This window comes from Poromitra crassiceps, assembly GCF_964638095.1.
Source record: "Poromitra crassiceps genome assembly, chromosome: 18".
Classification (NCBI taxonomy): domain Eukaryota; kingdom Metazoa; phylum Chordata; class Actinopteri; order Beryciformes; family Melamphaidae; genus Poromitra; species Poromitra crassiceps.
The window spans coordinates 13,640,854-13,658,353 of NC_139636.1; the positions used below are offsets into that span (position 1 = coordinate 13,640,854).

General features: G+C 46.5%; 1 protein-coding gene across 1 annotated transcript in view; it reads left to right on the plus strand.

Moving 5' to 3' along the window:
* Positions 1 to 17,500, plus strand: part of frmd4a (FERM domain containing 4A) — a gene marked incomplete at both ends in the record, with an annotated part of 133,647 nt that overhangs the window by 86,655 nt on the left and 29,492 nt on the right. The window contains 3 exons of the mRNA XM_083654903.1: positions 8,658 to 8,752; positions 10,491 to 10,583; positions 14,700 to 14,784. Coding sequence (XP_083511029.1) covers positions 8,658 to 8,752; positions 10,491 to 10,583; positions 14,700 to 14,784 — 273 coding nt within the window. The remainder of the gene's footprint in view (positions 1 to 8,657; positions 8,753 to 10,490; positions 10,584 to 14,699; positions 14,785 to 17,500) is intronic.

Below are 17,500 nucleotides of genomic sequence, written 5' to 3' on the forward strand. Positions count from 1 at the left end.
CCTGGACAGAGAGAAGAGAGATGAGAGCTGGGCATAGCCCTGGACAGAGAGAAGGGAGATGGGAGCTGGGCATAGCCCTGGACAGAGAGAAGAGAGATGAGAGCTGGGCATAGCCCTGGACAGAGAGAAGGGAGATGGGAGCTGGGCATAGCCCTGGACATAGAGAAGAGAGATGGGAGCTCTGCATAGCCCTGGACAGAGAGAAGAGAGATGGGAGCTGGGCATAGCCCTGGACAGAGAGAAGGGAGATGGGAGCTGGGCATAGCCCTGGACAGAGAGAAGAGAGATGAGAGCTGGGCATAGCCCTGGACAGAGAGAAGGGAGATGAGAGCTGGACATAGCCCTGGACAGAGAGAAGAGAGATGGGAGCTGGGCATAGCCCTGGACATAGAGAAGAGAGATGAGAGCTGGGCATAGCCCTGGACATAGAGAAGAGAGATGAGAGCTGGGCATAGCCCTGGACAGAGAGATGAGAGCTGGGCATAGCCCTGGACAGAGAGATGAGAGCTGGGCATAGCCCTGGACAGAGAGATGAGAGCTGGGCATAGCCCTGGACAGAGAGATGAGAGCTGGGCATAGCCCTGGACAGAGAGATGAGAGCTGGGCATAGCCCTGGACAGAGAGATGAGAGCTGGGCATAGCCCTGGACAGAGAGAAGAGAGAAGAGACTGTAAAGGGACAGGAATGGAGAGAAAGAGAAAATGGAAGGGGCAGGTCTGGAGACTTTCTGATCATTTGATTACTCTGCCAGAACTGATCCTCTCTCAATTGGCACTTCTTTCTGCTCCGCTCAGTGGCTCTCTCTCTCTCTCTCTCTCTCTCTCTCTCTCTCTCTCTCTCTCTCTCTCTCTCTCTCTCTCTCTCTCTCTCTCTCTCAATCTTTCTCTCTCTCTCTCTCATCCACTCGCAGTCCTTTTCTCACTCCCTTACTCACTCCCTTACACTTTCTCTCATGTGCCTCAGCTGCCTTCCCCTGACTCTGCCTCCCTCTAAACCTCAGAGAACAATCACATCAGCTCTTCATCTCCTCGTCTGTCCGTCCATCCATCCATCATCATCCATCCTCTCTCTCCCCCTCATCCCTTCATCCTGTGCCGGGCAGAGAGGAGATGAGACATGCAGGAGGAGGAAGTGAAGGAGATGAGCAGAGCAAGGAGAGATTTGGGCAAAGTAGACAGAGGGAAGGGAGGAGTTAGGAGAAGAGGGAGCGTTCATCCTGGTGTGTTGAATCCAGGTCAACTCATATTTAGCATAGAAGCTCCAGTTCTGCCATTGAGCTCAGAGACTTGTCTTTTCTATCTGTCACACGTGATATACACTGTTTCAGCTCAGGCTGTTTTTACACTGTTTCAGCTCAGGCTGTTTTTACACTGTTTCAACTCAGGCTGTTTTTACACTGTTTCAGCTCAGGCTGTTTTTACACTGTTTCAGCTCAGGCTGTTTTTACACTGTTTCAGCTCAGGCTGTTTTTACACTGTTTCAGCTCAGGCTGTTTTTACACTGTTTCAACTCAGGCTGTTTTTACACTGTTTCAGCTCAGGCTGTTTTTACACTGTTTCAGCTCAGGCTGTTTTTACACTGTTTCAGCTCAGGCTGTTTTTACACTGTTTCAGCTCAGGCTGTTTTTACACTGTTTCAGCTCAGGCTGTTTTTACACTGTTTCAACTCAGGCTGTTTTTACAGTGTTACAGTGATGGCTGCTGTATGTCAGTTTATAGCTTATGAAACGGCGGGATGAGAGAATTAGCGAGGGAGAGCACATGAACGTAAGGCAGGAAGAGAGGATGTTATTAACAGACCTTTGTCGTATAAATCAGGATACCTCTCTCTCTCTCTCTCTCTCTCTCTCTCTCTCTCTCTCTCTCTCTCTGTCCACCCTTCTGTCCGCTGAGCGGATGTTCAGGAGGCCATTGAGTGGTTAGTGGGAGCACAGAGAGGTTTTCCTGTGTGCCTAGGAGCAGAGGCCACGGCTCCCCACATTTTGCAAAGAAGGAATTCTTGAGGGGATGACCATCCAGGGACTCAGAAATAGCGCAACCATATTTTCAGTCGTCAAGTATCAAGCCATTTGCACCAGGCAGTTACCGGCTTACCGCACATCATATCTCAGCGGGGCTATTTCATGTCTCGAATGATAATTTAAAGCAGCATCGTGGGCGAGAACAGGCAGAGCAGCCAGCCAACCTCTGAACGGCCGAATGTCGTCTTTTTTTGATGTCGTTGAATGTAATGCAGTGTGGTTCTTCTTCCTCTTCCTCATCCCCTTCCTCCTCCTGCCTCTGATGCTGTGTCCTCCTCTGTGGTTTGTTTATGGAGCAGAGATGTATGTGCCAGGAGGAGGAAGACACACCTACAAGAGCTCAACAGTGACCACGCCCACTTTTTCAGAGAATTCCCCATTCATTTTCCCCATAGGTGTTTCGAAAAGGAAGGGGGGAAAACTGTTTTAAGCCTGGAACCAAGCCAACCAGCCACCTACTGAATCATGAGTGACCATAAAACATTTCACTTGGAGCAAAAACAAAAAATAAAAAGTGTGAAATAAATATATATTTTCGATTTTTTTTCTCTCTCCACGTTTTTATTTTTTGTTTTTGCTCCAAGTGAAATGTTTTATGGTCAGTCATGATTCAGTAGGTGGCTGGTTGGCTTCTTTCCAGGCTTAAAACTACATATATGGATTTTCTCTAAAGATGTATGGAGAAAATGAGTGGTGAATTCTCTGATGGAACAGGAGCTGTGAAAAAGTGGGCGGTCACTGTTGAACTCTATTGGCCTGGTTGTAAAGAGAAGCAGAAGCACCAATTACAGCAGTGTGTCAAAATACATATAAATCACGTCCTCTCACTAGCTCTCCTCTCACTTAGTACTGCTGAGAGTCCTGTCACAATGTTGCTCCTCCATAGTATTTCCCAATGTGCTGTAGTTTGTATTAAGGGGACAGCGGAGACTTGTAAGAAGCTTGGAGAGGCCTGAAGTGGGGATGCTATCAGTCTTTATGTAGAAAGAAGCTGTTCAGGGTTTGTCCTGCCTCAAAATGAGGCGGAGGTGGTCCTAGAGCCCGACTGATATGGGATTTTTGAGACCAATACCGATTTTAGTGGGGGGAAACTCACCAATTACCGATACCGATTTCCCTAACCCCCCGTGGACTCAAAGGACTCCCACTTCACGATCAACCATTTTGCCGCCTATACGAGGGATCAGCCCAGCAGCATTTTGGTAAACAAACCGTGTCACTGGGTGGCAACGGCAATGGAACCCTATGGAGCCCAAGTGGCGCGAGGCTTGTGTGTCTGACTCTAGCCGGCTAACTCCGTTTACATTTTAAAAACTGCGACAGTTCACACAACTTTAACACGACATGCATATATTATACATCAAACTCTTGAGCTACTTCTGCTCTCACTCAGAATGTCAAAATATAAGCGATGTCATATATAGTTGTTGAGATATTAACGTTTGTTTGGCACAACTCATACTATTAACTGCCGCGGGGTTCCGCATTTCTGGGTGACAAGTGACATCACGTGGATTCGTCCTATCCACCTTATTTTTGGCGGCCATTTTTGCCTAATCTGCTGATGGGTGCTTCTTCCGGTGTGATCCTCCCAGCCTTGTTGCTGACAGCTTGACACCCGTCTGGGCGAACGGAGCAAATCACTAATCAGGTCCAGCTTGGCAAAAATCTCGTCGATAAATATCCCTTTAAGAGCGCAGTGCATTCATGGGTAATCGCCTGCTGTGGCCAATATTAACCATTTCGAGTAACACTGTTTCCATACGGATCACCGGCGTTAGTTTGTTGTTTATAACGTGGCTATATTCATAACGTTTTCTATCTCGGATACGTTATTTCGAATCGCACATAGGTTACGCCAAACCCCACATAGGTTACGCCTCGAATCCCACATAAGTTACGCTAAAACGCACATACTTTACGCCTCGAATCCCACATAGGTTACGCTAAAACCACCACCGCAAAGCGTGTGGGTTTCAGGACGAAACAGACTCGAGCCACTAACGTCATCTTAAGAGCACAATATTCCTGGAATGCAAGTTTAACTAAACAGTTACATGTCCTCTGCATTCTACATAAAATTAAGATATTACGGGTTGTTTTATTTTGTATGTTACATACTTATTGACCAAGTTATGTTCAATTCAGCCAGGGTACAAGAGACTGAGTGTAGGCAGCCATCTTTTCAAATCAAGTAGAATACATTAGGAAATGGCAAGCTGCAGCAATAGTCACGTTAAACCGGACCTTGTACGCACAATTATTTTGTACAGTGGGGCATTCAAAAATAAGGTGGATAAACCTGAACAATCCTTGGAGGCGCCAGGAGCCAGGTTAGCTGTAGGCAGAGATTGGGGCAGCAGGACTTCCTGTGTGAGTTGTTGTTGTGAGTTTGTCAGTTGGTTTGTGTGGGTATGCATTAGTGTGACTCCTCCTCCTGTGTGAGTTGTTGTTGTGAGTTTGTCAGTTGGTTTGTGTGGGTATGCATTAGTGTGACTCCTCCTCCTGTGTGAGTTGTTGTTGTGAGTTTGTCAGTTGGTTTGTGTGGGTATGCATTAGTGTGACTCCTCCTCCTGTGTGAGTTGTTGTTGTGAGTTTGTCAGTTGGTTTGTGTGGGTATGCATTAGTGTGACTCCTCCTCCTGTGTGAGTTGTTGTTGTGAGTTTGTCAGTTGGTTTGTGTGGGTATGCATTAGTGTGACTCCTCCTCACTGCACCTCCCTGTAATTCTTACACCGTTTAATTACCTGTGCTGCTGAGGAGGCGCGGCCTAAATGTCTGTCTGCACTAATACTGTCTAGGCTAGCAGAGAGCTGTCCTGTCTGATAGATGGCTCCACTCTGTGTGTGTGTGTGTGTGTGTGTGTGTGTGTGTGTGTGTGTGTGTGTGTGTGTGCCTCTGTGTGTGTGTGTGTGTGTGTGTGTGTGTGTGTGTGTGTGTGTGTGTGTGTGTGTGTGTGTGTGTGCCTCTGTGTGTGCCTCTGTGTGTGCCTCTGTGTGTGCCTCTGTGTGTGTGTGTGTGTGTGTGTGTGTGTGTGTGTGTGTGTGTGTGTGTGTGTCTATATGTGTTTGTGTGTGTCAGTGCACCATATCATTTATTACCTGTCACTCACTGCCCATATCACTCAGCATCAGTATCCTCCGAAACATTATTACACCTCCGTTAGGTGTATACTCTAGTGTGTGTGTGTGTGTGTGTGTGTGTGTGTGTGTGTGTGTGTGTGTGTGTGTGTGTGTGTGTGTGTGTGTGTCTGAGTGTGTGTGTGTGTGTGTGTGTGTAAATGGTGAGTAGGTATTGAAGAAGGGACCAAACTCAATTATCCTATCTAATGCAGCTATGTGATTGTTCTGGTCTGCTTGGTATTCAGAGCCACGTTGAGGCAAGTAACCCAGCAGGACCCTGCAGGAGCTCTTATTTTCTCTTCTCCTGCTTTTCATCTTGCTGTTATGTACTTTACAAGTTCTGCTCAGAGTGTTTTCAATGACGTGACCTATCTCTCTCCCATTGGACAATGCCTCTGTCTGCCTCTGCCTGTCTCTGTCCTGTGCTTGCTCAGTGTTGGTTAAGCTGCGGTGGCATGGATGTTGTTTAATTGACGTTGTTTAATTGATTGTTGTCAGGGCGGTCGTCTGTCTGCTGTGTGGTAATGAGAGACCACCAGGACGTGTGTCTCAAACGCAACCAAAACACTCATTACTGCTCTTACAGAGAGAGACTGTAAGACAGGAGGAGAGAGAGAGAGACAGGGACACAGACAGATAGGAAGGAACACAGTAGAACGAACACATGCATATATTCAGAATTAGCCAGTATATATTCATAGATATCAGCCAGTTACTGTGTTGTGGTCAAGTATTTATCATCTGCTATGTAAAGCGAGAACAGCAATGGCATCCATCCATACATCCATACATACATGAATTTTACTAGTCGACTAGTCGTCCCTAAAGGTACTCGACTAGTCGTTTTGTTTTTTTGTTTTTTGTTTATCTTTAAGAAATAACATGAGGTACTTACACGACATGCATGGACTATCATATCCCATATCCCATATCCCCCGCAAAGAACATCAAAACACAACAAAACAAAACAAGAAAACTGCATAAGATACACAATAATCCAAGAACAAACAAGACTATTGGACAAACAACCAAACAAAAACCATGCAGGATAGGATTTTCTATCCTGATAAGCCTAATGACACTGGGGTAAAAAGTTCTTAAAGTCAAACTCTGTATGTGGTTGCCATATTTTGGGGATGTCTAAGAATCTGCCTTTGCTCTTGTAGTAAATGTTATCCAACGTATGGTAGCTTGAGAGTTCATTCCACCAGTGAACTACAGCTGGGCGATTGGATGCTTTCCAATTTAAAGCTATGCATTTCCTAGCTGCCAACAGGGCAATATCTATGTATTTACTTTGAATGCATTGTTTTTGTTTGGTTGTTTGTCCAATAGTCTTGTTTGTTCTTGGATTATTGTGTATCTTATGCAGTTTTCTTGTTTTGTTTTGTTGTGTTTTGATGTTCTTTGTGGGGGATATGGGATATGGGATATGATAGTCCTGTCCATGTATGTCGTGTAAATACCTCATGTTCTTTCTTAAAGATTAAAAAAAAAAAAAAAAAAAAAAAACGACTAGTCGACTACTAAGCACAGTGTCGACTAGTGGTTTTACTAGTCGACTAGTCTGTGAATGCCCTAACACATACTGTACATCCATACATACATACATCCATACATACTGTACATACATACATCTATACATACATCCATACATACATACTAGGGCTGTCACTTTTTATTCGAAATTCGAATTTAACTTCGAATGTGGGGGAGGAGGGCATGTTCGAATGTATAATTGACCTGTTCGATTTTTATTTATTTTTTTGATTAACCAAAATTAACCAAGTGCTGCTTGCTGGTAATGTAAACCCATGTCAGAAAAAGTCTCCAGATTTGTCGCTTTAGTCTCTTCTGAGAAAGATTGTCTCCAGGGTCGGAAAAGTTGTCTCGAGTTGGATGCAGCCAAGTTTGTGAGGCAGTGTTGTGACTGTGAGCGTCCAAGCTAACACAGCAGCGGAGAGGAGCTGACTGACTGGACCATGACAGCTGAGGATTTTTTTTTTTATTCTTTTAATATTTTATATTATATATATATATATATATATATATATATATATACGTCGGGCCGATGCCCGGTGGCCTGGCCTGCAAAATCTTTTTTTTCTTTTCTTTTTTTTTTATTAACCAAAAAACTTTGAATATATTCTAACATTTTGCGGGCAATTAAAGTTTGTTCGAACTTTATTTTGGGGAAAAGTGACACCCTAATACATACATCCATACATCCATACATACATACATACATCCATACATACATACATCTCACTCTCTCTATCGCTTCAGTTCTCTCCAGAGCCTTTTCGTGTAGCAGGATCACTGTGTGTAGGCGTAGCTCTCATATGGGATCTAGGTCAGTGGAGAGTCAGAGTGTGTCTGTGTGTGTGTACATATATGTGTGTGTGTGTGTGTGTGTGTGTGTGTGTGTGTGTGTGTGCATGCATGTGTGTGCGTGCATGACATCATCACTACCTTCTCTTTAAATAGCTCCCAGTAGCTTCTGTCACTGAAGCAGAGCTGTAGCTGTGCATTGAGCTGATAGTAGTATGGGACCTCAGGGGGAGATTGTTATGCACGTCCACACACACCATGGCATTATATCTGTTTGTGTGTGTGTGTGTGTGTGTGTGTGTGTGTGTGTGTGTGTGTGTGTGTGTTCCTCTTATACGTTAGTGAGTGGGTTGCAAGTCGCATGCATGCTGTGTGTGGAATGGATGCATGGTGCCAAACTGAATTTGGAATTGCATGTGTGCACTTTTCTACGTGTTTGTGTTTTTGTTTTCGTTTGTGTGTGTGTGTGTGTGTGTGTGTGTGTGTGTGTGTGTGTGTGTGTGTGTGTGTGTGTGTAGGCAGAGAGAGAGACACACCCATGGTTAACCTCAGGGTGGGGCGCGCTGTTACTCAGAATGTAACAAACCAGCAGCATATGGCAACAGTCCCCTGGCCTCTGCTTGGAGTTCAGATGCTCTGCATGCTCTGAGCGTGGTGATAAATGGCGCTTGTCATCACAGTGTAGCTTGGAAACGCACAGCTAGCTAGCTGGTGTGCTAAGCTGCACCCCTCTGCCTGCAGCAGAGTGGTTCGGCCCGGAGCCATGACTCTGCAGTGGAGGTGTGGGTCAGGAGGAAGAGAGGGCGGAGAGGGGAAGGGCAGGGTACCTGCACGGTCAGCAAACATCCATGCACTCCATCCATCTTCCCTGCTCTCCCTGTCTCTCTCTCTGCCCCCCCCCTCTCTCTCTCTTTCTCCCCCCCTCTCTCTCACCACACATTTATTCCCTCCTCGCTCGCTCTTTCTCTCCCCCATCCCCCCCCCACCCCAGTGTCTGTTGAAATGCTTAGTCACTGCAGTAAATCAATAGCTGATAGAATACATTAACACACGGCTCAACATGTACGTGTTCTAATTATACTATAGTTTGCACAAACCACTACGCTCACACACAAAGCAAGCTTGAACTGAATACTGAACGCCTACGTCCCATCCCATAATACTCTTCTGTCTGTCCCCGTGCAGCCCAAGCTGATGGCTAAGGACTTGCTGGACCTGGTGGCCTCTCACTTCAACCTCAAGGAGAAGGAGTACTTTGGCATCTCCTACACAGACGAAACGTAAGTCATGCTGCTACAATAGCCATGTCCCCAAACTGAAGGTTTAAGTGTGCCAGTGTTGTGTTGGATTGAGTATGTGCTGCAATCACATCCCCCATTCCACTGCACAGTTTGAGCCAACTGATAGCTATCATCAACACCCGGGACGTTCAGTAACACTCGTATATGATTGGTTGATGGTAGGTGACCTGAAAAGTTCTGCCAATAAACAAGGAAAAAAAGGTGACCAGAGTTAACATGTGCCCTGTGCTGTTGTGTTTGTCCTGTGCGGTCGTTCTTGTTGTTTTTGTTTTCCCTCAGAAGTCCTAATTGTCTTGATTTAGATGTTGAACCCAGTAAGGTGCATCACACCTAACCTTTAGCTGTCTGTATGGTTACATGCCTAGATACTCTGGGTTTCCTGTTTGAAGCCATCATGGTGAGGTCTTGCACTGGACTAGCAAACAGCATGCATGAGTCCGTGTTTGCCAGAATGTCAGCGATGAGACATGCGTTTGAAATGCAAAATTGGCATTCAAATTAATTGTTGTGTCAGGCTAGATGACCTGGAAAGACAGCAGCAGAGGCACATAATAGTCTAGTCACGCAAACACTCTGAATGATTTCCATACAGACAAACAGCACCGTGGCATTTGTGTGTGTGTGTGTTTTTTTGTTTTATCTGATGCACGCTCTGATGTCTAGCTAGGCCTGCTACTGCTGCATGGCATTTAAACACGCAGCGACAGTGGAGCCGACGTCAGAACAGCAAAGCGACATCAGCCTGGTCCCTCTGGGCTTATTCTGTGATGTGGAGATTTGTTGTGTGTGTCGGGGGGAGCGGAGACGCCTGAACTCTGACCACTCAGTGCCACAGAGACTGTATGAGGGGAAATCAGAGAGAGAGATGTTGCTCAGGAGACCTAACAGGGTTACCAGGGTGACAAGCTGCCTCCGCACTTTGCTTCCCTGTTGGAGAGAGAGAAGAGAGGGGAGGGGAGGGGAGAGAAGAGATGGGAGGGAGGGAGAAGAGAAGAGAGAGGAGGAGAGAGAAGAGAGAGGAGGGGAGAGAGGGGAGGGAGGGGAGAGAAGAGAGGGGAGGGAGGGAGAGAAGAGATGGGAGGGAGGGAGAGAAGAGATGGGAGGGGAGAGAAGAGAGAGGAGGGAGGGAGAGAAGAGATGGGAGGGGAGAGAAGAGAGAGGAGGGGAGAGAGAGAAGAGAGGGGAGGGGAGGGGAGAGAGGAGGGGAGGGGGAAATGAGAGACGAGTCGGGAAGAAAGCGTAAAAGGGAAAGAAAGGGGAAAAGCGGAGAGATAAGGAGGAAGACAACAGAGTAGAGAAAGAAATGTTCCTTCAGTGTCTTAACGTGGTCACATGGTGCACAAGTTCCCTGCTGGTTCAGTGGGATTCTGAGTCCTAGCTAAGCTCAAACATTCCTAAGTAAGGGGGCATGGTGGCGCAGTGGTGGCGCAGTGGTAGCGCATGGTGGCGCAGTGGTAGCGCTGTCGCCTCACAGCAAGAAGGTCCTGGGTTCGATTCCCACCTGGGATGCTGTGGGCGCTGAGGATGTGTCCCCATCCCCATGTCCTCAGTGCCTACGGCCCAGGTGGGGGGCGTCAAAAAGGACCTTTCTGTGTGGAGTTTGCATGTTCTCCCCGTGCTTCCCTGGGGTTTCCTCCAGATAGGTACCCCCCACAAAAAAGTTTCCTAATAAGTATGCTCATTGTTGATTGGTTGTTTGTTTGTTTTGTCTCATCAGGGGCCATTTTAGTTGGCTGCAGTTGGACCGGAGGGTACTAGAACACGAGTTCCCCAAGAAGTCTGGTCCCATAGTCCTCTACTTCTGTGTCAGGTGAGTCTTTCTTCGTGATCATCAACCTCAGCGCCTCATTGGCACATCCCCTTGTCTCTGATTGAACAGGGTGTGTGTGTGTGTGTGTGTGTGTGTGTGTGTGTGTGTCTGTGTGTCTGTGTGTGTCTGTGTGTGTGTGTGTGTGTATTGGTGGGCGTGGCTTTTGAGTGTGTTGTCTCCGTCCGTGTTTGTGTGCGCACATGCATTCACGTGGTAATGAGCACAGATTAACGAGGTCAGTTATGACAGGCACCGATGAAATTGCTTTGACCCCCGTGTTTAACTCCCGCCACGGGGCCTCTCAGCCAATCACGAGCCTCTTAGAGCTCATCAGTATGCGCTGCATGCAAATCCTCTCAAACAGCGTCACCATGACTACAAAGTGCTGTACGCCAAACGAGACGGCACAACGCTTTCCCACCAGCAGCGGAGCCTTGAGACATCATGTCTTTGATCAACACATACTAACATTTCTCTGTAAAAGATTTAAAACAAAGTTTAGACTTTATATTAGGCTCCATTTGCAAAGGCTTCTCTTGTCAGACCAATGCCAAGCAGATCAGAAAATAAGCCTAACCCTCTAACCTACCCACGTCTTATTATTGTGGGCTTTTCCTCTCTGCTCTTATGAAATAACCTCCACCCCACTCTCAGCTCTTTGTACTGCTGCTGCCACAATATATAAAACAGGTCCCAACTCCTGACTCTCACACAGGCACAGCATTGTGTCTATATGTGAGCCAAAGACACAATGCCTGTGTGTTTGTGTGCGTGCGTGTGTGTGTGTGTGTTTGTGTGCATGTGTGTGTGTTTTATTTTCACTTTAGGCTATTGAAAAGGAGAGAAAAGGCACATGATCTGAGGAGAGCAGCTCTTTGACCTTTCTTAGCCTCAAATGAAAATGCACACCCCACCCAACCCACACTCCACCCCAAACAAACACACGCGCGCGCGCGCGCGCACACACGCACGCACGCACGCACGCACGCACGCACGCACACACACACACACACACACACACGCGCGCGCGCACGCACACACACGCACACACACACACACACACACACACACACACAGACACATACACACACACCCCCAGTGGTGTTCATTGTCCGTAACATACAGTATTGCTGTGATGTCATGAGACTGGACGTTGGTTAGCAACGTACATAGTTACTGTACGTGACGCACATCAGCTCAGCTCAACAGCGTTGTGAATAGCCGTTTGCATGCTGACATTTGTGATAAGAGTCAAGCACTGACACAATGAAGCGACTGACACAATGAAGCGACTGACACAAAATGATATTTCCAGCACACAGAGCGTTTGTTCTGATTTTGGGGGCCATGAGCTCACTGTACTATGTGGCAGTGATACGAGAGCAGGAGTTGTAGATATATACAATAAACTGTTGCTATGGCAGCTGTTTTAACCCTCACCAGCATTTCAGTTGAGTCGCCTTGATCATCATTGTTGTCAACCAACTTCCATATTACGTTATTATATTTAGGGGCCCTTTACACGAGGACAGTTTCTGGAAGAAACGACACAATAGCGTTTCCTTCACACCTTTTCCTTCACACCTTCTCCCTGTTTACATGAGCGCTGTTGAATTTTTAAAACGCCGTAATGTACATGCCAGGTCGCTAGGTGGCAGTGTGATGGTCAACGGGGCGTTGCTCGTCGCTCCACAACTTGGAGAGTGCCGGGTCAGCCTATAAATACTTCCGCGACTTCCTTTTAAAACACTTCTCTCACAGCAGCGGTAAACTTTGAACAGAATTACACAGCCATGGCGAAAGCAAAAACGAGAGCACAACCGTAAGATCCATGTCTGCTTCTCTTCGTGTTGTTTTCCTGACCGATGTTGTTGTGTAACTCGCGCACGGCTCTGACGTAATCACGTGTGTCGCGTGTGCCGGCACGTCAGAGTTCCTGAAATGAGCCGTGTCAAAGCGATTACATGGAGCGCTCAGCGGGGACCGTCACCAAGAATTCCACTCTGGAGGGTGGTTTCAAAATGTGTCGTTTCCTAAGCGCAAATTCGCCGTCGCCGTCGAAAAGGGAGGCACTAACGATAAAATAATTCCCCGTCACCATAGGAAACCATCCTCGTGTAAACTGCCCCTTAGTATATAGGACCAGAATAAAACAGCTTGTAGTGGAGCTTGTGCGTACGTACGTGTGTGTGTGTGTGTGTGTGTGTGTGTGTGTGTGTGCGTGTGAGTGTGTGTGTGAGTTGGGGTGTGGGGGTGCTCTCTGTGTGTATTTACATAGACTAATAGGTGTTTGAGGATTTGGAGGTGCTGCTGTGACCTTGTGATTGAACTTTGACCACATTTGAGGCTTCACTCCTCCTTCTCTTCTGCAGTTCAGAACAATCTCCAACCTCAATCACTCCAAATGTCATGCTCTTTGGCTCGCTCGCTCCCTCCCTCTCTTTCTCTCTCTCTCTGTCCCTCTCCCTCTCCGTCTTACACACACACACACACACACACACACACACACACACACACACACACACACACACACACACACACACACAGAGAGAGAGAGAGATTCTAGGCTATGATAGAACCACAATCAGTCCAAATGTCAGACCTGAATCCATTATCAATCCAAGCTTAGTTTCATTGGTCCAATACGGGGCGTGCCGTGCGCACTATATGTGTGGGAGTGTGTGTGTGTGTGTGTGCTTGTGTCTGTGTGTAAGTGCGTGCACGACACGTCCTACATTTGCATGCAATTGTGCATAAATATTTGTGTACATTTGTGTGATGTGTGTGTGTCTGTGCTGACTCAGTCAGTGGGGTTTCTCATGTGTGTTTGTTTGGTGCTGTGCTGGCTGTGTGTGTGTGTGTGCGTCTGTGGGTCTCGTCAAGACTGTGGCTTTAATTAAATGTTCTTGTCAGTGAATAGACACGGCTCGTCTGATTCTTTCTAGCAGCTCAATGGCTAACCAGATTTAAGCCCTGCTATATTGATCCCACTACAATCCCCCTCACTCTATACCTCCTCCACACACACACACGCACGCACACGCACACACACACGCACGCACGCACACACACACACACGCACGCACACGCACACACACACACACACACACACGATACATATTCACACATGCATGCACATAGGAAGGAACACATGCTCCCACGCATTCAATTGTTGAGAATATCAGATCACAAAATGACAATATTTCATCTGTGTGTGTGTGTGTGTGTGTGTGTGTGTGTGTGCGTGTGTGTGTGTGTGCGTGCGTGGGTGTGAGTGTGTGTTATATAATGTGCAGATGTATGCACGTTGGACAGAGGGGTAGAGAGGGAAAACACGACCTCGGAATGTGTGACACGTGAGAGCATCTTCACTGTATAGAGCATCTTCTTGATGTCTGTTTCCACCAGAGAACAGCTGACAATGGCAGGCTAGCGTAGCTCCCCTCTGGCTCTGCATGCAATAAGCTAAATTTAGACAGCGTTATTATGTTAGCTCCCTGCTCACCGCTCAGCCAGAAGTGGGTTACTGTGTTTCTCTCGCCAGTGGCTACCGTGTGGGTGTGTGTGTGTGTGTGTGTGTGTGTGTGTGTGTGTGTGTGTGTGTGTGTGTGTGTGTGTGTGCGTGGGTGGGTGTGTGTGCCTGTGCGCGCAAGTGCAATCACTAACACACTGCTGATGATGCAGAGGGCCCGACATTGTGTGAAGTGCATCATGTGCAGTTGTGCACATGTACTCTGTGGAGTGTGTGTGTGTGTGTGTGTGTGTGTGTGTGTGTGTGTACTCACTCACATTGCAGAATGTGCACACACTCACACACACTAACGATGGATCATTGCCACTAGACAGCATGCTGAGCGAAGGTATGGATGGATGTAGTGTACAAGGTCAGACTTTGGTACGGTCTGCCCCCCTGTGGTCAGTTTGGTCGTGGCACCATTTATCTCTCCTGTCTGCATTGTGACATGACAACAATTGCTGTTTTCTGAAGCAAGTAAAAAATATCCCAGAACACCCTCCTGAGAACATCTCATCTTCACCAGGAGACTGAGGTTAGCTAATGTCCTTGTTGCATTTGCTGTTGCAGCTGTACTGAAGCTTTTGCGTCTGTGTTTCTAGGTTCTACATAGAGAGTATATCCTACCTGAAGGACAATGCCACCATTGAGCTGTTTTTCCTCAACGCCAAGTCCAGCATCTACAAGGTAAACTCATCTTTTCTGGTCCTAAAGCACATTCCATACTGTAGGTTTGTTCAAAGAGGGATGCATTGTTTCATGTCAGTTTCTCTGCACATGTGGGAGGTGTGGGTAATCTGTCATTTGGGATTTGAAATTCAATCTTAAAAGCACTTTTCTCATGGTCAGCTCTGTGCGTGTGTGTGTGTGTGTGTGTGTGTGTGTGTGTGTGTGTGTGTGTGTGTGTGTGTGTGTGTGTGCATGCGTGCGTGCGTGTGTGTGTGTGTATGAGGGGGGGTGTATGTGAATGGTTTTGTTGTGTAGGGTTGATGTTAGACAGAAAATGCATCCCCATGGACTGTTGTTCAATTTATTGCTGATTGTTTAATAAAAAATACCATTGGGGGGAAAATATCAGATTTTGACCGATTAAAGTGATGCCTCCAGAGATCTTCATGGACACTGATTTGGTGAAGGAGAAAATGTAAGCCATTTCATTTGGATCAGCTGTTAGCCATCATGTTGTGTGTTGCCGTCCATGTCAACTACAGAGGAAGATATGCAACACATTTAGTGCCATCTGTCAGTGTTGGACCACATTGAGACATTGAGCCTGAGCTAATAATGAAGATTACGCAGTTAAATAGGCACTGTCAGCAAGTTGCCCAGAAAATAATATTCCAATCCAAAGGCAAACACACATGGACATGGAGTGACTTTTGGCTCACGATTTGGCTGAAAATATCCTACTGAGAGAATGCTTTCTTGTTTGTTTATTTTTTGTAACTTTTAATACTTCCCCATGAAAAATCACATTCATTTGGTTGCAGCATTCAGGCGCTGCTCAGTAGCACCAGTACGTCTTGCTCAAGGGCACTTGGGTGTTGTTTTAGACTAGAGGGAGAAGAGCGTGTCTCACTCAGTGTCCTGCTTCACATGACCAGTTCAGATGAGACGTGCCACAAGCTCACCATTAGACTGTCGACAGCCCCTATACCAGGCATGTCCAAAGTCCGGCCCGGGGGCCAATTGCAGCATGCAATTAAACGGCCCTCGGCTTGTCTCTCAAAATATACTATATGTGGCCCTCCACACAGTATTGGCTAATCAAGCAAGTTCACTTTAAACATTTTCCCATTCACCTAACGATGACAGCACTATCATACAGTTTGTAGACAAGCACCAAGTAGGAACTACGCAGGCGGAACTCATGTTTTCAGATGGTAAACAGCAAACGAACAATAGACATTTCCCACAAATTTGACAAGCGAGTGGTGGAAAGTTGAATACTTTTTCACTGAAAGCTGAAACTGTTACGTTTGTCTCATTTGCCAACAGACCGTCGCTTTAATGAAAGAGTTCAATGTGAAGAGACATTACGAGACTAAGCATAATTCATACCAGCGATTGTCCGGCAGTGAACGGGTGGATAAAGGGAAATAGCCTATTGAACTATTGATTTAAGCTAATATGGCGCTGGGAAAAAATCAATTACAATTGTACTGTATGTGATTCTTTTTTTTTTTTAATAACCTGTATCATGCGGGAAGCAGCTGGCCCCCAAGTATTTTCACATTATATAATCTGGTCTCCATTCAAAAATTGTTTTAGACACCCCTGCCCTACGCATGGTGAGTAGGTGATACCATTGCATGCAGTGGATTGTCATGGCCAGAAGGGGGCGTGCATGGGCTGATGGAGAATGTCAGTGGGAACCTCTCCCAGTCAAAACCCTATAGGCCATCCATTCCTCTCAGTGTAGTGACAACAGGTCCCAACCCAGTAGAGTTGTATTTTTAATACCTTTGTGCATAATATACAGACTCATATCTCTTTCTCTAATATTGTATCAGCCATGAGCAAACAGGCAGCACCACACACCCATTTTGTTTGTGGTATTTTAGCTCTAGTTGTACTGTAGTGTTGCCTGTCCTTCTACACTTCTACACTTGAAGAGCCTCCACAACAGAGGCTCATCTGATGCTGGATTATATATCTTTTTCCACATTTACCAGGACACAGCATCTTTATGCCTGCTGCTATTTTGGGGGCAAGTGAAAGAGTAGAAACCTGGCTTGAATGATTCAGTGAAGGGGGATGGGTGAGAAGAACAGGTCTGTCATTGACATTACTAAGTGGACACCTCCCATCACAGATGTTTTTGTTGAATGAGGCTCATGGCATCTCCAGAATGCTCAAACACACATGGTGCTCCAGGCAGGGTAGCCTGGTCCTTCAACAAGAGAACCTGGGTTCAGCCCCAGGACCGGCCAGCATCTGCCCCGCTGTAGTGTCCCATGAGCAAGACACTGAAACCTGACTGTCCTGCAACCAGACGGTCTCAGGTTGGATCCCACCAGCAACCATGTGTTGTGTTGAAAAATGTCCTTGAAGAAGGCACCTACTGTAGTCCCTACGTGGTCACCCAGCACTGGATAAGAGCTTCAGCTAAATGTCTTTACATGTACATGAATCCTGTTCTGTAGCTGAACCTGACCCCTGACTTCCCTGTGGAGGGAGACAGCCAAAAGGAGAATTGACCCATAGGAATGAATGAAGTATCACATTACTTACATACAGTATATACTGTAGATCTATTTAGCTAACTTGCTGTACATGCACGGTAGATACAAGAGAAGAGGTCTTTCCCTCTTCAGTCAGTTTTTGTTTTTCTTTAATGTAGTTGGCAGTCTGTGTTCTGCTTGTGTGCTGTGGGAACGCACACACACACATGCAAACACAC